The sequence below is a fragment of the Rattus norvegicus genome, chromosome 7 (assembly GCF_021556685.1).
Source record: "Rattus norvegicus strain SHRSP/BbbUtx chromosome 7, alternate assembly SHRSP_T2T, whole genome shotgun sequence".
Lineage (NCBI taxonomy): Eukaryota > Metazoa > Chordata > Mammalia > Rodentia > Muridae > Rattus > Rattus norvegicus.
This window is the reverse complement of record NC_141540.1, coordinates 140,687,881-140,711,189: the sequence shown is the minus strand read 5'-3', so window position 1 is coordinate 140,711,189 and position 23,309 is coordinate 140,687,881. Positions and strand designations below refer to the sequence as shown.

The 23,309-nt window shown below is 52.3% G+C and overlaps 1 protein-coding gene and 1 long non-coding RNA gene across 6 annotated transcripts in view; one reads left to right on the top strand and one right to left on the bottom strand.

The window, feature by feature from the left end:
* The window catches only part of LOC102549417 (uncharacterized), a 51,029-nt gene that overhangs the window by 2,730 nt on the left and 24,990 nt on the right, over positions 1-23,309 (bottom strand). For 3 of the 4 annotated variants that reach the window (XR_015626026.1, XR_015626029.1, XR_015626028.1), the window contains one exon: positions 2,070-2,268. The exons of the other annotated variant lie outside the window; for it this stretch is intronic. This is a non-coding gene — a long non-coding RNA (uncharacterized LOC102549417). The remainder of the gene's footprint in view (positions 1-2,069; positions 2,269-23,309) is intronic. 4 annotated transcript variants of the gene reach the window in all.
* The window catches only part of Fam186a (family with sequence similarity 186 member A), a 55,868-nt gene that overhangs the window by 12,978 nt on the left and 19,581 nt on the right, over positions 1-23,309 (top strand). Inside the window, exons 1-5 of one of the 2 annotated variants that reach the window (XM_087555254.1) lie at positions 3,600-3,869; positions 4,201-4,371; positions 9,580-19,919; positions 20,874-21,102; positions 21,878-21,963. In XM_087555254.1, the coding sequence (XP_087411380.1) occupies positions 3,680-3,869; positions 4,201-4,371; positions 9,580-19,919; positions 20,874-21,102; positions 21,878-21,963 (11,016 nt within the window). In that variant the 5' untranslated portion in view covers positions 3,600-3,679. 2 annotated transcript variants of the gene reach the window in all.

The window sequence follows — 23,309 nt, the reverse complement described above, 5'->3', positions numbered from 1 at the left end:
GTCACAAGTATTCCATGACCGTCTTTTTTTCCCCTCCCCTGAAAAGGACCTCTTTCCCCTCCTTTTCATGGTCTCCTCTCTATTTTCAAGAAGTATAGTAACACTCACACATATGTACATATATATATACATACATACACACACATATGCACATATACACCCATACGCCCACCATACACCCACCATACACATACACATATTCATACATACATACATACATACATACATACATACATACACATACACCAATTGATTTGAGACAGTCTCTTCCCACCAAATCAGGTTACTATTTCAGCTAAGATGTCTGGCCACTGGGTTCCTAGGACTGCCTAGTTCTGCTCCTCTGCCTTGGGATTATAGGCTTAGGTGAGCCACGCTCTGCGGTGATGTGGATTCTCCCGCTTCCGTAGCCGTACTCTCTAAGCCCCTGCTGCGCTTTCCAAAATACCTTATTTTTGTGCCAGGTGGTGGCCATGCACACATTCAGTCCCAGCACTCAGGAGACAGAGGCAGGCAGAGTTCAAGGCCAGCTTCATCTACAGAGTGAGTTCCAGGACAGCAAGGAAGGGGGTGGGGTGGGGGGGCTACACAAAGAAACCCCGTCTCAAAACAAACAAACAAAAACAAAGCCCCACCTTATTTTTGTTTCATTAAGTCAGAATTTTATGTGGCTCTGGCTGGCCTTGAACTCACTAAGCAGCCAGGGGTGACCCTGAACTGATTCTCCTGCCTTCGGTTTCCTCTGCCAGGAGCTGCTGGGATTACAGGCAGGCATGAGTCCCTACAGCTGCTGTTAGAATGCTTTCCACATTGGATTCCTTCAGAGTTATATTCATGAATGTTCTGCTGACTATAGTCATACTTTAAGGTTAATGTGGATGTGAGTAAACAAAAAATTAGTTACGATTTCATGCTTCTCGGTGTTGAAGTCCCAGGTCAAATTTAACTTGAGATGGATGGACTTCATGTCAGGTTAAATTAGAAAAGTGTGAAGGCTACAGACAGCTGGATGCAAATTCAGCTTTTTTGTAGCAACGCTGTTGGTGATGCTCGATTATTGGCACCAGTGAGTCTGCTTTTCTGTCTTATGGGCCTGTATTTGGTGTTTTGCCTGCATGTGTGTGTCCACATGAGGGTGTCAGATCTTGGAGTTACAGTTGTGAGCTGCCATGTGGGTGCTGGGAATTGAACCCTGGTTCCGTGGAAGAACATCCAGTGCTCTTAATTGCTGAGCCCCCTCCAGTCTCTAGTTTGCTTTCCTTTTGCTGAGATAAAGACCATAAGCAAGAGGTGACTTGGGGAGGGGAGGGTTTATTTGGCTTTCAGGTTACAGCCCTCATCAGGGAAAGCCGCAGCGGGAGCTCAAGGCCGAACCTGGAGAAAAGCTATCTATTGGCTCCATCACCTGACTTTCTTATAGAACTCAGGAACACCTTCCCGGACTGGTCTCACCCAGAGGACAGGGCCCTCCCTTAATCAGAAAAATGTCCCTAAGGCTTGCATGGGACAAGTCTGATTGGGGCATTTTCTCAGTCGTGTTCTCTCTTCCCAGAGACTACTTGACACAAGCTGGAGTCATCAGAGAGGAGGGAGGGAGCCTCAGATGAGAAAATGCTTACATGAGATCAGCCAGCACTCCTTATGATGGGGAACTGTTACATGGGGCTGAGAGGAAAATAGACCTTCTCTTTCCCAGTTACTTTGGTTGTGGTGTATGATCACAGCAATAGTAACCCTAAGACACAGATGACCCTAGCTTGTGTCAAGGTGACAAACAGCTAATCAGCACAGGTGCTGTGCCATGGTGTTTTAGAACTGTGAGAATCACTTGGAAATTAAAAATTTATGAGGTGTATGTGTGTGTGTGTGTGTGTGTGTGTGTGTTCATATCCTATGGCACCACACCATGTGGACATCAAAGGATAACCTCCTGGAGTCAGTTCTCTCCTGCCCCTTGGTAGGCTCTGAGCACAGAACTCTTGATGGTCAGGTTTGGCAGCAAGCATCTCTCCAGGTTGAGCCATTTCACCAACATCCCCCCTCCCCCCAACACACACACACCTCAGTACCTTTTAGAAGATGCTAGTTGGGGGCTTGAGCGATGGCTCAGCTGTTAAGAGCACCGGACTGCTCTTCCTTCCAGAGGTCCTGAGTTCAATTCCCAGCAACCACATGGTGGCTCACAACCATCTGTAATGGGATCTGATGCCCTCTTCTGGTGTATCTGAAGACAGCTACAGTGTACTTATATATAATAAATGAATAAATCTGTAAAAAAAAAAGATTATCTTTCTGATAATTCTGACAATCAAATGTGTCCCCAGTGTTTCCATGTTTGTTTGTTCGAGAGAGGGTCTTTTATAGCCCAGCTAGCCTCAAACTTCCTGAATTTCTGATCCTTCTGCCTCTGTGCTCCTCACGTTGGGATTCCAAGCACACCCAGTTTACTGGTAGGGCCTGCAAAGGCCCTGACTTAATGCGCACTCCCATCAAAAGGAAGCAGCTCACGCCTTGCCGTGAGCAGTCTTGTTTTATAGATGAAGCAAGCAGAGGCAGTTTGGAGGTGTTAGTGACAGCAGATGCTATTTTAACAAACGAGCTCCAGTTAGTGCCCGGGGCCAGCTTAAAACTCAGGGATCTTTCCATTTCATCATAGTCTTGCTTGGTGACCAAAGCTTCAAAAGCTTTTTATTGAAAGAGCTGTCGATAAAGGGTCTCATGTAGCCCAGATAAGCCTCAGACTTCCTATGTAGCTTAGGGCTGGCTTTGAATTCTTGCTGGTAACTCCTTAGTGCTAGGACTGCAAGCATGGTCCACCAGGTCTGACCTAATACGCTTTTTTTTTTTTTTTTTTTTTTTTTTTGGTTCTATTTTTCGGAGCAGGGGACCGAACCCAGGGCCTTGCGCTTCCTAGGCAAGCGCTCTACCACTGAGCTAAATCCCCAACCCCTTTATTTTTTTTTAAATGAGAGAAAATCTAGGACTCATAATAAAGCCACGGCAGCAACACTTCATTTGCTTCTGACATGGGAGGGTCTCCCTACATTGCCCAGGCTGGCCTAGGGCTCACAGTTCTCATGGCCAGTCACCCAAAAGCTGAGGTTAACTAAGGAGACTGAGGGAACAGGACTGAAGAGGGGGGTGATCGGTGATGGAGTCACGTGACGAATCCCTGGACCGCAGATCCGGGAGATCAGCATCAGGGTGCAGACCTGAGTTTAATGCCTGGCCCATAAATTTATGTATGGTGTTCGAGCCAATCCCAAGCCCTAGACCATTGGCTAATCGTATCTCACCACATCATGTTCCAATAAAAACCCTGCTTAATGAGGTAACTTAGGAGTGGGGACAGCAGTGACAGTTCACCTGTGAGGACTTCCGTGGAAATAGGGGAAGCAGCCACCTTCCTGGCCTCGGCTCTTTTTTGCTGTCTCATCGCTGCATCTTAGATCTAATGCCGCAAGGGGTCGCCAGGGCCTGGGGCGCCTCGCTCTCCATCTCGCTTTTTCCTTCACGAGGTTGACCTCCTCCACACCCCACACACGAGACTTTGGGAATTTATTAAAATTCTATTTTATCTGTCCCGACATCCTTAGAGTAAACGTGTCCCAACCCTGTTTTCAAACCAGTACTCGGTTCCTTCTTTTCCCAGGATGTTATTACAAAGCTGAGTGGAATTATGACCAACGTGCAGCTGATAATGACCCGGTATAATATTGACAGCCTGTCCCCTGGGAGGAAGGTCTCCATCTCGGAAGTCCAGAAAAAGACGAGAAAGGTTTTCTTAGAAAAGATTGCCACTTGTGTGAAGAATGCTGACATAAGAGAAAGGGCTCTCTCCAAGACTCTGTCCTGGCTGGAAGAATGGAGTAAGTATCCGGAAGCATCCCGTGGGAAGGAGCACAGCTAAGGAAAGATGGGGAAGTTAAATCGGGGGGCCTAGCCGCATCAAGGAGGAAGACCCAGCAGTGCGAGGGAAACAAACTTGAGGCCTTTGAACCTCGGTTATATCTTCATAACTTACTGATTTAACCGGGTTTCTATTCCAAGTCTCTTCCTAAAAAAGGGAAAAGGGCTCAGGAAAATACAAGATAACTGTTCCCGGATGGAGCCAAGTTGTGTAGTTACAAATTTTCGTAAGCCTAGATGGATATAATTCCTTTGTTTCCTCTGTAAAATGGTTTTCTTTTATTCTCCAAGATTTTGTTCTGTCTGAGGTGGGCGCCATCAACATGGATGAGCACTACCACTGGATCGCCAAGGTGGAGTTGATGCCGGAAATGCTGAAGAGCATCAACAATAATGTGGATTCCATGATCCGAATGATCTTATTCCTCCTCGAAGAAAGGAAGAGGCTAAAGAAAAAGTCAGGTAAGTGCACTTTGTGATACTCGGGGATGGAGTTTAACATTTTATCAAAATATAGTTCTACTCGGGGAGAAGGCTCTGTGATCAAGAGCACTGGGTGTTTTTCCAGAGGACCTGGGTAACATTCCCAGAACCCACATGGTGGCTCACAACCATCTGTAGCTCTGGTCCCAGTGGGAAACAATGCCTTTTTTTTTTTTTTTTTGGCTTCTTTGGGTACTGTGTGCACATGGTGCCCAAACATATATGTAGACGAAATTTTCATACACATAATAGACAAAGATGTATTGAGGTATAATTTGCATCCCATAAAATGTACGTGTATCAAGTGCTCCAATATTTCTGTAAATTCACAGTTGCTGTGGGGAGATCCCCTTGGCTGTGATGATGGGGGTTGACCTCAGAGCCTCATGTTTTTGAGGCAAGCCACACCCACAGCCCATGGTAGTACAATTTTAAAGCATTTCCGCTATCCAAAAAGATCTGTGCTCTTGTGCAGTCCATCTTTCTTCTTATCCACGGTCATGGACAACCATCTATTTTGTCTCAATAAATTTATTTTGGTTATTTTCTATAAACAATCATATTATATATGGGTGTGTTCCACTGTCCACCTGTTTCCCTCTGGGGCATCAGACTAAGGAGGGCAAAGCAGAACCAGGACCAGGAATGCCGGAGCATAGGAGCTCTTAGAAGAGAAGTAGAAAGGTTTGGGCCGCCTGTGCAGGGCAGACAGCCAGGGTCCTGGATCTCTCATCAGCTACAGCTGCAAGCAGAGGCTGAGGAATGTGCAGCTGCTCTGATGTGAGCCTCTGCAGGCAGCAAGAGCCCGACCACCCAAGCGGGTCCAAGATCTAGCTGTGAATGCTTTGGGAGAGAGAGAGCTCTTTCCCCAGATGTTACAACTCAGTAAAAACAGCCACTCTTAGATGGTCCTCCATCCTCAGTGAAATAACTTGTGTCCTTTATTACCTGTGGACAGGGAATACATGAACCTTGGAGAGTGGGTGGGATTTAGGGGTAGATGTTTCCTCTTGGCTGAGATGTGAGTGCTGCTTTATTTGCATGGGGGAGGACTGCTGGTGCTATGCCACGTGCCCACAGTCCTCTCATCTGTGTGTTGTGGTTACTTGTTCCAGAGCAGGTACAGAGGCAGGTGAGGAGCAGTTCTACTCCTGTGGTTCTCACATCTTTGAGATTCCCAGGGTTTGAGCTCACCCAGCCTTACCAGTTCTTATGACTGCCCTACTTGCCCCACATGCCGGTTTTTGTTTTGTTGAGACAGAGTCTTGCTGTGTAATTGGGGCTGGCCTGGAATTTGAGATTCTCCTGTCACAGCCTTCTGGAGACTAAGATGATAGAAGTGAGTTACTACATCTTCCTGTCATGGTGGTCTGTTCTGCCTGCCTGCAACATTGTAGCACACAGTGGTAACCCAATCCTCTCTGTTAGCCTTCAATGAGTTGTCTCAGATACCGCTTCTTCTTTTGTCCTGTTCACCTGTTGGTGGATATTTGAATGTTCTCACGTTTGGCTTTTCTGAATAATGTTGCTGTAGTAACCCGTGTGAGTGTCTGTGAGGCACATGGCTTTGTGTGTATGCATGTACAGTCCTTAGAAACAAGATCATCTGCTTGATCCTACAGCAAATCTGTTTTGTAAAGTGGCTGTGGTGTTTTCCATTTCTGTCTGAGGTGGAGGAAGGCTCTAGCGTTTCCACATCATCAACACCTGACACTCTTTGGCCACCCAGGCTGGCGGTTCATGTGAGGAGATGTCCCCTGGGGATTTACAGAAGCATTTCACCCAGAAGTACGGCGGCTAAGCAACCCGCTCGCAGCCACTTTCATACCTGCTTGGGGGGCTTCCCCTTTGCATCTGGTGGGGTTGGTTTGTTTGTTTGTTTGTTTGTTTTATTAACATAGAGTTTCAAGTAGCCCAAGCTGGCCTTGAACTTCCTAGGTAGCTAAAGGTGACCTTGAACCCCTAATCTTCCTTCACTACCTCCCAAGTCCTGGAATTACAACTGTATAGCACCACGTCCGGTTCATCTTTTATATGTCTATAAGCTTTTCATTCTTTTCATATGTGAATGGGTGTTTGCCCTCATGTATGTCTGTTCGCCACCACATGCTTGCCGGTGGAGATCAACTAGAACTGGGGTTATGAATTACTGTGAGCTCCATGTGCATCCTGGGAACTGAAACCAGTACCAGCTAGTGCTTTTAACATCGGAGCATCTCTGCAAATCCTTTCCTTTTATTTATTTTTCAAGACATGTTTTCTCTGGGTACCCCTGACTGTCTTGGAACCCACTCTGTAGATGAGACTGGTCTCGAAGTTATAGAGACCCCCCCATCTCATAGTCAGAACATAGTCAGAAGTTCAGCGATGTAATATTTTAAAAGATTAATTTAGTCGTGTGTCCGTTTGTGAGCACGAGTGTAGCACCCATAAAGCCCAGAGGCAAGCAAACAGGTCCCTGGAGTTAAACAGGTGGTTGCAAACTGCCGGGTATGGATGCCGGGAACTGAACTTAGGTTTTGTAGAGAACAGTGATTTCTTAACTGCTGATCCATCTCTCTACCTCCCAACAAGACGGGTTTTATGGGTTGGTCTGTTTGATTTTTTAAGATATTTATTTAATGAATACGAATACACTGTAGCTGTCTTCAGACACACCAGACCCCATTACAGATGGTCGTGAGCCACCATGTGATTGCTGGGAATTGAACTCATGACCTCTGGAAGAGCAGTCGGTGCTCTTAACCACTGAGCCATCTCTCCAGCCCCTTGTTTGATCTTTTTTGAGACCAGTTCTAAGTAGCTCTTGCTGTCCTGGAGCTTACTGTGTAGACCAAGCTATCCTCAAACTCACAGAGATTCTCGTGCCTCTGTTTCCTGAGTGCTGGGGTTAAAGGTGAGTGCCACCACACCTGGCCTAACAATATAGTTTTATAATTATTGTTCTATAATTATTGCTGGATATTTGTGGGGCCCAAAACTCACGTGGGGAAAAAAAAACCCTAAATACCAGGATCTACATCTAAATATCAAGAGGCTTCTGGGAACACAATTGGGTCATGTGGGCAAAGGCCAAATGCTGTTTACTCTTTCTTAAAATTTATCTACTTATTCTTATGTGTATGGGTGTTTTGCCTGTTCGTGTACCATGTGCTTGTAGTGCCTGTGGAGGCCAGAAGACGGCAGGCATCAGAAGCCCTGACACTGGAGTTCATAGAAGGAAGGGTATAAGCTGCTGCCACTGTGTGGGTGCTGGGGATCAAACTCTCAGTCCACTGGGAGGTCAGTGTTCCTAACCACTAAACCATCTCTCCAGGCCACCCCCACCCCACTTAGCCCTGGTTTAAAACAAAAGACTCCAGAATGGGAGCACATGCCCATAATCCCACCACTCAGAAGGCTGAGGCAGGAGGGCAGTCCAAGTTTGTGGCCAGTCTGACTACTTAGCAGGGTCCAGGCCCATCAGAGTAACACAGCAAGACCCTGTCTCAGAAGAAAGCAGAACAGAACAAGTACAACAAAAGACTCCAAAGAGTTCCAAAACAAAACAGCGACGACGACACCACCTCAGCCATCGATGGAGGAAGAGCAGGTCTTCATCAATGCTGAGCGCACCCACACCTCAACCTTGGATTCCCCGCCACGGGAACTCCGAGGGACAAACCTCCTGTGGTTTACAAGCCACAGCCCTGTGATATCTTGCTGCATCATCGTAGACAAAGCTACACTGGTTTTTAGATGAGTTAGGAGACCTGCGTATATCAGTGTTTTTTATTTCTTCTTGTGAGTTTGACTTACCCATCAGTGCCATTTCCTTCTGATCTAGAAGTCATTTTTGGTCTCTCTTTTTTCGTAAAGATTTACTTATTTTTATTCTACGTGTAGGGATATTTTGCCTGCATGTGTGTCTCTATACCACATGTGTACCTGGTGTCCTCAGAGGCCAGAGATGGTGTTGAACACCCTGAAACTGGAGTTATAAACAGTTATGAGCTGCCATGAAGGTGCTGGTCCAGTATCTGGTCTTAGAAAGCAAGGGTGTCAGGAAAAGTAAAATAAAATTCAGCTTTTATTTGGAAATGTCATCATTTCCTTTTAGATGGACTTTCTTTTCTTTTTTTTTTCTTTTTTTTTTTTAGAGCAGTTTTAGGTTTTAAGGGGGGAAAAGCAGAGTTCTTATATGCTGTTGCATTGTTTCCCCTCATTATTGTCTTGTATTAGTGTCCAGGGAGGACAGTTCAGTGGGGAAGAGCACTGCCTGATCTCCAGAGTGCTCACAGGGCCGCAGTGTGCATAGTTCCAGCTGCAGGGGCTCTGATGTCCTCTTCTGTCTTCCATGGATACTCATACACACATGCTCATACACACATATACCTGCACACACAAAATAAAGCTTTTAAAAATATGTCTTTAAACTATCTTAAAAAGATTTAAGAAGCCAATATTAGTTGGGTAGTGGTAGCACACGCCTTTACTGCCAGCACTCGGGAGGTAAGAGGCAGGAGGATCTCTGTATGTTTCATCTCTTCATGGGAATGTGAAATGTGCTTCTTTTTTTTTTTAAGATTTATTTTTATTTTTATAAGTACTCTGCAGCTGTCTTCAGACACATACCCAAAGAGTGCATGGGATCCCGTTACAGATGGTTGTGAGCCACCGTGTGGTTGCTGGGAATTGAACTCAGGACCTCTGGAAGAGCAGTCAGTGCTCTTAACCACTGAGCCATCTCTCCAGCCCCCCCCCCCTTTTTTAAGCCATTACTTTCTCCCCTTTCTTTTGTGTAGCACAATCTTCAGTGAAAGGTCTATATCTGTGGCCTATAGTTTGGGCAAGGAGAGCACAGCTGCTGTCCTTGTAGGGCTGGAGTATCTACATAAGTTATTTTCTCGTGCATCTTCTGTATTTAACTTAGATATTATCCATGCTAAAGTGAGGTCATGGGTATTTTACTACACATCCATCAATGGCCTTTCTCTCTCTCTCTCTCTCTCTCTCTCTCTCTCTCTCTCTCTCTCTCGTCATTGGCTAATAACTATAAATTAAATCCAATACTAGTAAACTTTTCCGATGAATGTTTATCCTGTAAGTACCCGTGAGTTGGGGCCAAGTGTCTTTGGCTTAAACGCAGGCACAGAATGACATAAGAGAGAGACAACTGCAATGTTTTCTTTTATGTTTTCCTTCCAGTGGCCAGAGGCACTCTCTGGAAAGCGTGGAAAGACCGGGCTATAAAGCGGCCTGCCACGGCGCAGGCTTTAAGGCCAGATCAGATGATTTCCGACCAGATTGGCCTAAATGCGAAGGTTACAGAGATCCAAAGCATGCTGCAGGAGCTCATCAGTACCTCCATGTTCAGCAAGCTGGAGAACAATGCCATTAAATACATGTCTGCGACGCTGCTCAATCTCTCCAAGGCCTTGAATACCGTCAACGAAGAGCTCAGACTCGTGAGCTTTCGAGTTGCCAGGCCGTTTCTCCACGAAGACCAAGGGACAGAGAAAGATACAGACAACTCCCAGCAAGTCATCCAAGAACTCATTGAAGAGAACGAGATGCTTCAGGAGAAACTTAGAGAATCCGAAGAAAAATGTGACCAACTTATTCGCGTCAAAAACTATCTCGGACGCCCGATACATCCCTCAGCTCCGACCTTGAGGACGATGGTTACGCTGCCTCTGCAGGTCCCGTACGTCAGCAGAGATGTCCACAGGGAGGAGGCTGGCAGTGAGGAACAGACTGATGACTCCCAGAAGAAGGGGGCTAAAAGCACCACAGTAAAGTGGGAACCATCTGGGGGTGAAGTGGCCCTGGCTGCAGATATGCAGCAAGCCGAGGACAGAGCTGTGATGACCCAGGACCAGAAGAAACTCAAAGGCCTACCACTGACGGCTGAGACCTCAGACATAAATCTGGAAACGGCGGAAAAGAGAACTGGTCAGCTTGCTATTCCAAAAGCAATGGAAAAGAAGAAACCAAGTAAACAGAAGGCCCAGGAAGTCAAAGGCACACCGAGTGTCCTGTGGGAACAACTCGGGAAGGGGAAATCGGAGCAGCTGCTTCGGAGCAGCCCAGGCTCGCCAGGGAGTAGAGAGTCCACCCTGAAGTTACCAGACAAAGATGCCAAGAGTGAGGTAGAACTGATGCAAACTGAGAGTTCCCCAGAGGTACAAAAACCGGAAACAAAGTGGAAAAAAGTAGCAGCAAAAACCGGAGTGTTAGCCTCTGCAAAACAATCTGGTAAAGCTAAGACCCCTAAGGGGACTTCAGAAACCCCCGAAGAAAGTGAGCAGGGCAGTCTAGAATCATTTCAAAGGGCCATCCTGGCTTTCCTGAGAGAGAAGAGTAGTAACATAGGAAAGGCTTTTGATCCAAAGAGTATACGGAAAGAGGAGTTGTCACTGGGAAGAACGGAAGTTGAAAAATTAAACATCATAAGGGATCAAATGGAGGAATATTTCCAAAGAGTGGCAGAGACTGTGACCGCAGCCTTGAGGACATACAAGGATGAGAAAAGGGCACAACTTAAAGAGAAGGCCAAGAAACCGTCAAAGGTGGCGCTGGGTACACCCCGGATGCTTCCTAAGCAGGGGGCAGGCAGCGCCAAGTCTGAAGTCGGCAGAGTTCTCCTCAGTGAGATCACAGACCCACCAATTAGGAAACTGGTCCTGATGCTACTAGAAGAGATAGACAGTGAGTCCACATTCAAAAGGACAAAGGAGCAGCAAGGGGTGGAGGCGGGGGCAGGGAAGGAGGAGCCAAGACTGAAGCCGAAGGACAGAGCACAGCTGCTGGAGACGTGGGGACAAGCATTCAAAGCACCAGTTGCCAGCCAGGTTCAGGACCGTCTGGGGAGAGATGCGGAAGATGCTGAGAAGCTGAGGAAGAGGGAGCGGAGTCATCTGGACATATTGAAAGCCACCAGACAATCCTCGATAAGTTTAATTCCTAAGTCGCCAATGAAGACCCCAAAATCGCAGAGAAGTCAGGTGCAGGTGCTCCCTGTGGAGCCTGGTGCAATGGGGGCCGCCGAGGAAGAGCAGCCCAAACTGTCTCCCTTCTCTTCCAGGGCCTCCCTTCTTTCTGCGAAGCCCCCCCCAATGCATGTTCTTGAGCAGGTGGAGATGGCGGGCCATGACATAGCTAAGCTTTCAGGAGCATCCCTCACCCCCGAGCAGGCACAACCTTTGACGGGTCCTCTTACTGGTGAACACACTGTAGAATTAGAGACTGCTTTCATAGCAGGGCAGGAGCAGCACTTGGGGACTAAGCTGATGGTTCCTAGGACTCTTGAGCCAACACAGACTCCAAAGGGCTCTCTCACAGCAGAAGAACCCCAGGCAGTGCGAATCTCCCAAGTGACTACTGAACAGATACCTGGGGTCACAGGCACCCAAAGAACAGTTCTCCCCTCCCAGGAGGTTCAAGTAAAAGATAGGATTCTCACCTCCAAGCAGACCCTGGAACAAGAAATCACTCTCATCCCTGAGCAAGACAAGGGGCCACGGATCACTCTCACCCCTCAGCAGACCCAGGCCCTAGGCATCACTCTTACCTCTGAGCAGACTAAGGCCCAGAGGATCAGTCTGACTCACGAGCAGGCTCGGGCCCTTGGGATCATGCTCACTCCTGAGCAGTACCAAGAAGAGAGACTTAGTCTGACTCCTCAGCAGGCCCAGATCCTGGGACTCACTCTCGACCTTCAGCAGGCTAAGGCCCTGGGAATCACCCTCACCCCTGAGCAGACCAAGGCACAGAGGGTCAGTCTGATCCCGCAACAGTCCCAGGCCCTGGAAGCCACTCTCACCGCTCAGCAGGCTGAAGCACAAAGAATTAATCTCACCCCGGAGCAGGCTGAGGTCCTGGGGCTCTCTCTGACCCCTCAGCCTATCATTCATGCACCTGAGCAGGCTGAGGTCCTGGGGCTCTCTCTGACCCCTCAGCCTATCATTCATGCACCTGAGCAGGCTGAGGTCCTGGGGCTCTCTCTGACCCCTCAGCCGATCACTCTCTACCCTGAGCAGGCCCAGGCCCTGGGTATCACCCCAACACCTCAGCCGATCACTCTCTACCCTGAGCAGACCCAGGTCCCGGGTATCACCCCGACCCCTCAGCCGATCACTCGGGCCCCTGAGCAGGCCCAGGCCCCGGGTATCACCCCAACCCCTCAGCCGATCACTCACGCCCCTGAGCAGACCCAGGCCCCGGGTATCACCCCGACCCCTCAGCCGATCACTCGCGCCCCTGAGCAGACCCAGGCCCCGGGTATCACCCCGACCCCTCAGCCGATCACTTTCAACCCTGAGCAGGCCCGGGTCCTGGCGATCAATCTCATTGATGAGCAGGTCAGTCTGAGCCCTCAACAGGCCAAGGCTCTGGGTATCACTCCTACCCCTCAGATGACCACTCTCACTCCTGAACAGACTCAGGCCCTGGGTATCACCCCAACGCCTCAGCTGATCACTCTCTACCCTGAGCAGGCCCAGGCCCCGGGTATCACCCCGACCCCTCAGCCGATCACTCTCGCCCCTGAGCAGGCCCAGGCCCCGGGTATCACCCCGACCCCTCAGCCGATCACTCTCTCCCCTGAGCAGGCCCGGGTCCTGGCGATCAATCTCATTGATGAGCAGGTCAGTCTGAGCCCTCAACAGGCCAAGGCTCTGGGTATCACTCCTACCCCTCAGATGACCACTCTCACTCCTGAACAGACTCAGGCCCTGGGTATCACTCCAATGCCTCAGCCGATCACTCTCTACCCTGAGCAGGCCCAGGCCCCGGGTATCACCCCGACTCCTCAGCCGATCACTCTCTACCCTGAGCAGGCCCAGGCCCCGGGTATCACCCCAACCCCTCAGCCGATCACTCGCGCCCCTGAGCAGGCCCAGGCCCCGGGTATCACCCCAACGCCTCAGCCGATCACTCGCGCCCCTGAGCAGGCCCAGGCCCCGGGTATCACCCCGAACTCTCAGCCGATCACTCGTGCCCCTGAGCAGGCCCAGGCCCCGGGTATCACCCCAACGCCTCAGCCGATCACTCGCGCCCCTGAGCAGACCCAGGCCCCGGGTATCACCCCGACCCCTCAGCCGATCACTTTCACCCCTGAGCAGGCCCAGGCCCCGGGTATCACCCCGACCCCTCAGCCGATCACTCACGCCCCTGAGCAGACCCAGGCCCCGGGTATCACCCGGACCCCTCAGCCGATCACTCGCGCCCCTGAGCAGACCCAGGCCCCGGGTATCACCCGGACCCCTCAGCGGATCACTCGCGCCCCTGAGCAGGCCCAGGCCCCGGGTATCACCCCGACCCCTCAGCGGATCACTCGCGCCCCTGAGCAGGCCCAGGCCCCGGGTATCACCCCGACCCCTCAGCCGATCACTCGCGCCCCTGAGCAGGCCGAGGCCCCGGGTATCACCCGGACCCCTCAGCCGATCACTCGCGCCCCTGAGCAGGCCGAGGCCCCGGGTATCACCCGGATCCCTCAGCCGATCACTCGCGCCCCTGAGCAGGCCCAGGCCCCGGGTATCACCCGGACCCCTCAGCCGATCACTCGTGCCCCTGAGCAGGCCCAGGCCCCGGGTATCACCCCGACCCCTCAGCCGATCACTCGCGCCCCTGAGCAGACCCAGGCCCCGGGTATCACCCCGACCCCTCAGCCGATCACTTTCAACCCTGAGCAGGCCCGGGTCCTGGCGATCAATCTCATTGATGAGCAGGTCAGTCTGAGCCCTCAACAGGCCAAGGCTCTGGGTATCACTCCTACCCCTCAGATGACCACTCTCACTCCTGAACAGACTCAGGCCCTGGGTATCACCCCAACGCCTCAGCCGATCACTCTCTACCCTGAGCAGGCCCAGGCCCCGGGTATCACCCCAACCCCTCAGCCGATCACTCTCTCCCCTGAGCAGGCCCAGGCCCCGGGTATCACCCCGACCCCTCAGCAGATCACTCGCGCCCCTGAGCAGGCCCAGGCCCCGGGTATCACCCCGACCCCTCAGCCGATCACTCTCTCCCCTGAGCAGGCCCGGGTCCTGGCGATCAATCTCATTGATGAGCAGGTCGGTCTGAGCCCTCAACAGGCCAAGGCTCTGGGTATCACTCCTACCCCTCAGATGACCACTCTCACTCCTGAACAGACTCAGGCCCTGGGTATCACCCCAACGCCTCAGCCGATCACACTCTCCCCTGAGCAGGCCCAGGCCCCGGGTATCACCCCGACCCCTCAGCCGATCACTCTCTCCCCTGAGCAGGCCCAGGCCCCGGGTATCACCCCGACTCCTCAGCCGACCACTCTCTACCCTGAGCAGACCCAGGCCCCGGGTATCACCCGGATCCCTCAGCCGATCACTCGCGCCCCTGAGCAGGCCCAGGCCCCGGGTATCACCCCGACCCCTCAGCCGATCACTCGCGCCCCTGAGCAGACCCAGGCCCTGGGTATCACCCCGACCCCTCAGCCAATCACTTTCACCCCTGAGCAGGCCCAGGCCCCGGGTATCACCCCGACCCCTCATCCGATCACTCACGCCCCTGAGCAGACCCAGGCCCTGGGTATCACCCTGACCCCTCAGCCGATCACTTTCACCCCTGAGCAGGCCCAGGTCCTAAGTGTCACTCCTACTCTTCAGCCAATCACTTTCACCCCTGAGCAGGCCCAGGCCCTGGGTATCACCCCGACCCCTCAGCCAGTCACTCTCACCCCTAAGCAGAACCAGGCCCTGGCAATCGCTCTCACTGCTGAGCAGGTCAAGACTCAGTCAGTCAGTCTGAGCCCGAAGCAGACTCAGGCCCTGGGTATCACCCCAACCCCTCAGCCAATAACTTTCACCCCTGATCAGACCCAGGCCCTGGGTATCACCCCAACCCCTCAGCCGATCACTCTCTCCCCTGAGCAGGCCCGGGTCCTGGCGATCAATCTCATTGATGAGCAGGTCAGTCTGAGCCCTCAACAGGCCAAGGCTCTGGGTATCACTCCTACCCCTCAGATGACCACTCTCACTCCTGAACAGACTCAGGCCCTGGGTATCACCCCAACGCCTCAGCCGATCACTCTCTACCCTGAGCAGGTCCAGGCCCTGGGTATCACCCCGACCCCTCAGCCGATCACTCTCTCCCCTGAGCAGGCCCAGGCCCTGGCTATCACTCCGACCCCACCACCAATCACTCTTGCCCCTGAGCAGACAGAAGCTCTGGGTATCACCCCGACCCCTCAGCCAATTACTCTTTCCCCTGAGCAGGTCCAGGCCCTGGGTATTACTTCTACCCCTGAGCCGATCACTCTCGACCCTGAGCAGGCCCAGGCCCTGGGTATCATCCCGACCCCTCAGCCGATCACTCTCGCCCCTGAGCAGACAGAAGCCCTGGGTATCACCCCGACCCCACCACCGATCACTCTCACCCCTGAGGAGATCCAAAACCTGGGGATTTCTCTCATTCCCAAACAACAGGAGATCAGTCTTAGTCCCCAGCAGGCCGAAGCTCTTGGGCTTACTATTACCCCTCAGCAGGCTCAAGTACAGAAGATTTATTTCACCCCTCTGCAGGCCCAAGCTCTGGGTATCAGACTCAGCCCTGACCAGGCCGAGACACTGAAGATCAGTCTTACCCCTGAGCAGGCCCATTCTCTGGGCATCATTCTCACAGTTGAGCAGGCCAAGGCCCAGAGGATTAATCTGACCCCTCAGCAGGCTGAGGACTTGGGACTCACTCTCACCCCTGAGCAGGCCCAGGACCTAGGGGTTTATCTCATTCCCAAACGACAGCAGATCAGTCTTAGTCCCCAGCAGGCCCAAGCTCTCGGGCTCACTCTCACCCCTCAGCAGGCTCAGGTACAGAAGATTTATCTGACTGCTCCGCAGGCCCAAGCTCTGGGTATCATTCTCAACCCTGAGCAGGCCAAGACACTGAATATCAGTCTTACGCCTGAGGAGGCCCACTCACTAGGCCTCACTCTCACACTTGACCAGGCCAAGGCACAGAGGGTCAGTCTGACCCCTCAGCAGGCTGAGGACTTGGGAATAACTCTCACCCCTGAGCAGGCCCAGGACCTAGGGATTTCTCTCATTCCTAAAGAACGGGAGATAAGTTTCAGTCCTGAGCAGGCCCAAGCTCTGGGGCTCACTCTCACCCCTCAGCAGGCTCAAGTAGAGAAGATTTATCTCACCCCTCAGCATGCCCAAGCTCTGGGTATCAGACTCAGCCCTGAGCAGGCCAAGACAATGAAGATCAGTCTTAGCCCTGAGCAAGCCCAATCTCTGGGCATCATTCTCACAGTTGAGCAGGCCAAGGCCCAGAAGATTAATCTGACCCTTCAGCAGGCTGAGGACTTGGGACTCACTCTCACCCCTGAGCAGGCCCAGGACCTAGGGGTTTCTCTCATTCCTAAAGAACAGGAGATAAGTTTCAGTCCTGAGCAGGCCCAAGCTCTGGGGCTCACTCTCACCCCTCAGCAGGCTCAAGTAGAGAAGATTTATCTCAACCCTCAGCAGGCCCAAGCTCTGGGTATCAAACTCAGCCCTGAGCAGGCCAAGACAATGAAGATCAGTCTTAGCCCTGAGCAAGCCCAATCTCTGGGCATCATTCTCACAGTTGAGCAGGCCAAGGCCCAGAAGATTAATCTGACCCTTCAGCAGGCTGAGGACTTGGGACTCACTCTCACCCCTGAGCAGACCCAGGACCTAGGGGTTTATCTCATACCTAAAGAACAGGAGATCAGTCTTAGTCCTGAGCAGGCCCAAGCTCTGGGGCTCACTCTCACCCCTCAGCAGGCCAAGGCACAGAAGATTTATCTCACCCCTCAGCAGGCCCAAGCTCTGGGTATCAAACTCAGCCCTGAGCAGGCCAAGACACGGGGGTTCAGTCTTACCTCTGAGCAGGCCCAAGATTTGGGCATCATTCTTACAGTTGAGCAGGCCAAGGCCCAGAGGATTAATCTGACCCTTCGGCAGGCTGAGGACTTGGGACTCACTCTCACCTCTGAGCAGGCTGAGGCCTTGGGAATAACTCCTTCCCCACGGCAGGCTGAGGCCTTGGGAATAACTCCTTCCCCTGGGCAGGCTGAGGCCTTGGGAATAACTCCTACCCCATGGGAGGCTGAGGCCTTGGGAATAACTCCTACCCCATGGGAGGCTGAGGCCTTGGGAATAGCTCCTACTCCTAGGCAGGCTGAGGCCTTGGGAATAGCTCCTACTCCTGAGCAGGCTGAGGCCTTGGGAATAGCTCCTACCCCTGAGCAGGCTGAGGCCTTGGGAATAGCTCCTACTCCTAGGCAGGCTGAGGCCTTGGGAATAACTCCTTCCCCACGGCAGGCTGAGGCCTTGGGAATAACTCCTTCCCCTGGGCAGGCTGAGGCCTTGGGAATAACTCCTACCCCTGGGCAGGCTAAAGCCTTGGGAGTAGCTCCTTCCAAACGGCAGGCTAAGGCCTTGAGAATAGCTCCTACTCCTAGGCAGGCTAAGGCCTTGGGAGTAGCTCCTACTCCTAGGCAGGCTGAGCCCTTGGGAATAACTCCTATCCCATGGGAGGCTGAGGACTTGGGACTCACTCTCACCCCTGAGCAGGCCCAGGACCTAGGGGTTTCTCTCATTCCTAAAGAACAGGAGATCAGTCTTAGTCCTGAGCAGGCCCAAGCTCTGGGGCTCACTCTCACCCCTCAGCAGGCCAAGGCACAGAAGATTTATCTCACCCCTCAGCAGGCCCAAGCTCTGGGTATCAAACTCAGCCCAGAGCAGGCCAAGACAATGAAGATCAGTCTTAGCCCTGAGCAAGCCCAATCTCTGGGCATCATTCTCACAGTTGAGCAGGCCAAGGCCCAGAAGATTAATCTGACCCTTCAGCAGGCTGAGGACTTGGGACTCACTCTCACCCCTGAGCAGGCCCAGGACCTAGGGGTTTCTCTCATTACTAAAGAACAGGAGATAAGTTTCAGTCCTGAGCAGGCCCAAGCTCTGGGGCTCACTCTCACCCCTCAGCAGGCTCAAGTAGAGAAGATTTATCTCAACCCTCAGCAGGCCCAAGCTCTGGGTATCAGACTTAGCCCTGAGCAGGCCAAGACAATGAAGATCAGTCTTAGCCCTGAGCAAGCCCAATCTCTGGGCATCATTCTCACAGTTGAGCAGGCCAAGGCCCAGAAGATTAATCTGACCCTTCAGCAGGCTGAGGACTTGGGACTCACTCTCACCCCTGAGCAGGCCCAGGACCTAGGGGTTTCTCTCATTCCTAAAGAACAGGAGATAAGTTTCAGTCCTGAGCAGGCCCAAGCTCTGGGGCTCACTCTCACCCCTCAGCAGGCTCAAGTAGAGAAGATTTATCTCAACCCTCAGCAGGCCCAAGCTCTGGGTATCAGACTCAGCCCTGAGCAGGCCAAGACAATGAAGATCAGTCTTAGCCCTGAGCAAGCCCAATCTCTGGGCATCATTCTTACAGTTGAGCAGGCCAAGGCCCAGAAAATTAATCTGACCCTTCAGCAGGCTGAGGACTTGGGACTCACTCTCACCCCTGAGCAGGCCCAGGACCTAGGGGTTTCTCTCATTCCTAAAGAACAGGAGATAAGTTTCAGTCCTGAGCAGGCCCAAGCTCTGGGGCTCACTCTCACCCCTCAGCAGGCTCAAGTAGAGAAGATTTATCTCACCCCTCAGCAGGCCCAAGCTCTGGGTATCAAACTCAGCCCTGAGCAGGCCAAGACAATGAAGATCAGTCTTAGCCCTGAGCAAGCCCAATCTCTGGGCATCATTCTCACAGTTGAGCAGGCCAAGGCCCAGAAGATTAATCTGACCCTTCAGCAGGCTGAGGACTTGGGACTCACTCTCACCCCTGAGCAGACCCAGGACCTAGGGGTTTCTCTCATTCCTAAAGAACAGGAGATCAGTCTTAGTCCTGAGCAGGCCCAAGCTCTGGGGCTCACTCTCACCCCTCAGCAGGCCAAGGCACAGAAGATTTATCTCACCCCTCAGCAGGCCCAAGCTCTGGGTATCAAACTCAGCTCTGAGCAGGCCAAGACAATGAAGATCAGTCTTAGCCCTGAGCAAGCCCAATCTCTGGGCATCATTCTTACAGTTGAGCAGGCCAAGGCCCAGAAAATTAATCTGACCCTTCAGCAGGCTGAGGACTTGGGACTCACTCTCACCCCTGAGCAGGCCCAGGACCTAGGGGTTTATCTCATTCCTAAAGAACAGGAGATCAGTCTTAGTCCTGAGCAGGCCCAAGCTCTGGGGCTCACTCTCACCCCTCAGCAGGCCAAGGCACAGAAGATTTATCTCACCCCTCAGCAGGCCCAAGCTCTGGGTATCAAACTCAGCCCTGAGCAGGCCAAGACAATGAAGATCAGTCTTAGCCCTGAGCAAGCCCAATCTCTGGGCATCATTCTCACAGTTGAGCAGGCCAAGGCCCAGAGGATTAATCTGACCCTTCGGCAGGCTGAGGACTTAGGACTCACTCTCACCTCTGAACAGGCTGAGGCCTTGGGAATAACTCTTTCCCCTGGGCAGGCTGAGGCCTTGGGAATAGCTCCTACCCCTGGGCAGGCTGAGGCCTTGGGAGTAGCTCCTACCCCACGGCAGGCTGAGGCCTTGAGAATAACTCCTTCCCCAAGGCAGGCTGAGGCCTTGGGAATAACTCCTTCCCCAAGGCAGGCTGAGGGCTTGGGTATAACTCCTTCCCCACGGCAGGCTGAGGCCTTGGGAATAGCTCCTACCCCTGAGCAGGCTGAGGCCTTGGGAATAGCTCCTACCCCAAGGCAGGCTAAGGCCTTGAGAATAGCTCCTACTCCTAGGCGGGCTAAAGCCTTGGGAATAACTCCTTCCCCTGGGCAGGCTAAAGCCTTGGGAATAACTCCTTCCCCTGGGCAGGCTAAAGCCTTGGGAATAACTCCTTCCCCTAAGCAGGCTGAGGCCTTGGGAATAACTCCTTCCCCTAAGCAGGCTGAGGCCTTGGGAATAACTCCTTCCCCTGGGCAGGCTAAAGCCTTGGGAATAACTCCTTCCCCTGGACAGGCTAAAACCTTGGGAATAACTCCTTCCCCTGGGCAGGCTAAAGCCTTGGGAATAACTCCTTCCCCTGGGCAGGCTGCGGCCTTGGGAATAACTCCTTCCCCTGGGCAGGCTAAAGCCTTGGGAATAACTCCTTCCCCTAAGCAGGCTGAGGCCTTGGGAATAACTCCTTCCCCTAAGCAGACTGAGGCCTTGGGAATAACTCCTTCCCCTGGGCAGGCTAAAGCCTTGGGAATAACTCCTTCCCCTGGGCAGGCTAAAACCTTGGGAATAACTCCTTCCCCTGGGCAGGCTAAAGCCTTGGGAATAACTCCTTCCCCTGAGCCTGGCAAAGAAAGTTTAGGTCTGACCCCTGAGCAAGTTCAGGCCTTGAGTACCAGTTTCTTCCCTAAGGAAACCCAGTCCTTGGGAATTTATCTCACCCCAAAGCAGGCCTGGAAATTGGGGATCACTCTTACTACTACTCAAGCCAAGGTAATGAAGATTGGTTTGACCCCTGAGCAGGCCCAGGCCCTGGGGATCACTTTCACCCCTGAGCAGGCCAAGGCACGGAGGACCAGTCTGACCCCTGAGCAGGCCCAGGCTCTGGGGGTCGCACTCACACCTCAGCAGGCCAAGGCCCAGAGGATCACTCTCACCCCAGAGCAGGCCCAGGGCCTGGGGGTCGCTCTCACTCCTGAGCAGGCCCTGGCCCTGGGGATTGCTCTCATCCCCGATAATGCCCAGGCACAAGGTATTCTTTCTCTCAGGAAATCCCAGGATTTGGATGTTCCATTAACTCATAAACAAGCAGAAGCACTAAGGAGCCGTTTTTCTGTGAAGCAACTTGAAGCCCTGGGAACCCAAAGACTTATCTCTGAGTCTGTCCAAATGCCAAAGCCAGCTGTCGCTTCTAAACAGACCCAGACAATTGGAATCCCACTAACTACTCAACTGTCCCAGGGACTTGGAGTTCCACTTACAAAGAGACAGGACACAGCAGTGGGGATCTCTCCCCTCCTTCCCAGGCAGACCCAGGCATTTGAGCCTGCCCAGGCAAAGCAGCCTCCCCTCAGACCCAGGCAGGCCCCACCATGGCAGGACCAGCTTGCTCCAGGGCTCACAAAGACACTGGTATTCACCATCAGTCTCCAGAAAGCCTGGAACTTGGGTCTCACTTTTACCTATGAACAAATGCAGGCAGCAGCGGTCACCCTCACCTCTGAGCAGGTGGCAGCATTAGAAGATGCTCTCACTGAGGCAATGGCTTGGAGATGGGAGACTTTAGTCACACCAGAAAGGGTTCAAGCGGCATCAAACATTACTGCTAAGCATCTGCAAGCACTGGGAGCTACTGCTCGTCAGTCAGTTCAGGCATTTCGCACTCCTTTTACCTTGGAAAGGCCTGCCGCATTGGTTCCTTCCACTGACTGGCCTCCTCTCACTCAAGCCCCATTTCCCCTTACGACAAGCCTAGGAGTGAGTATTCTTCCAGACTCTGAGAAGCCACGGATGTCTCCTCCCTACAGACAGACTCTTGCAGACAGGGGCCAAGGCGTTCCCGCACAGGTCCAAGGACCAGAAGAAGTCCCTCCTTCCAGTAGACAGCTCCTAGCACCTGGGGCTCCTCCCACTCCAGGGCCTCCTCTGGGCCCTAAGCACTTCTTCAAACCAAAAGACACTTGGCCACCTCTAGTATCAGAACCCTACTTCCCCCACCGAACACCTCCTGCGTCTAGAGTCCCACCCACCTCTGGAGAGGCGCCAGGACTTGTTTCTGGAGACACTGCTGCCCAGAAGGAGCTCCTGGTTTCCAGAACCTCCCTCTTCCAGCCTCCTGCCTTCCGTGAGCAAGCTCCCTCTCCTGCCCCTGAATGGCAAGAGCCATCGTGGACCATTCCCATGCAAGGGTTGGTACCAATAAGCTCCTCCTTCCCGCTGCATCCCTCCACAGCAGAGGCCCTCCCAACCCCTGGAAGATCTCAGAGAATTCCCCCCTCTTCAACCACTCAGAGAAGTTCAGAAGCCAAACCTCTAAAACCTAAGTCAGCGAGAGCTCTTCCGGGTGTTGCTCTGGGTTTTGAGGCCTCTCCGGCTCCTTTCCCTATCGAGAAGACCCAAGTACCTAAGGTTTCTGACACTTCAGAACAAACTCAAGTACTCCAAGGTTCTTTTGACATGCAACCATTTGGAATATTTCAGCCTTATGTCACCAGCTCCAGGATACCACGGTCACAGTCCCCTCTCACTGGTGAGAAAGCCCTTTCCAGAGAGAAGCCTGGAATACCACTACCGTCTCTCACCACTCAACTCCCCCAAACACAACAGATCTTACCTTCTGAAAAGAGCCAGAAACCACAGCTCCCCCCGATAGACAAGCCCTGGACACCAACCCCTGTTTCTGGTACCAGAGAAGCCAAGATGATGGTGCCCCCTTTCACTGATCAGCACTCTGAGGACAGATATGTCATTGATGTGGAGGCTCAGAGGAAGAATCTGGTCACATTAAATCAGGCTGCACAAACTTCTGGACTCCCTGAACAATATCTCACAGTTGCCAAGAATCTCATCATCGAATTGCTTCATATAGATACAGTTCGGCTAGGGTATCTGTCCCGCAAGTATGTTGCCTATAGGCTGATCCAGCTTGCCAGGTAGGCATAGTTATTGTACATATTGTTTACTGGAATATAACTGATGTCAAATGCTTTCCTTCTCTACCTAGATTTTTATGTTCATCAGACACATGCTCATTATATATACTTTTATTTTATGTGTATGGGTATTTTGTATGCATGTGTATCTGGGCTACGTGTGTACCTGTGCTCAAAGAGGATGTTGGATCTCCTGAGAATGGGATTACATCAGTTGTGAGCTACAGTGGGAGTGCTGGGCGGGAGACCCGGGCCCTCTGGGAAAACCAGCAACTGCTTAATCACTGAGCCTTCTCTCCAGCCCCAG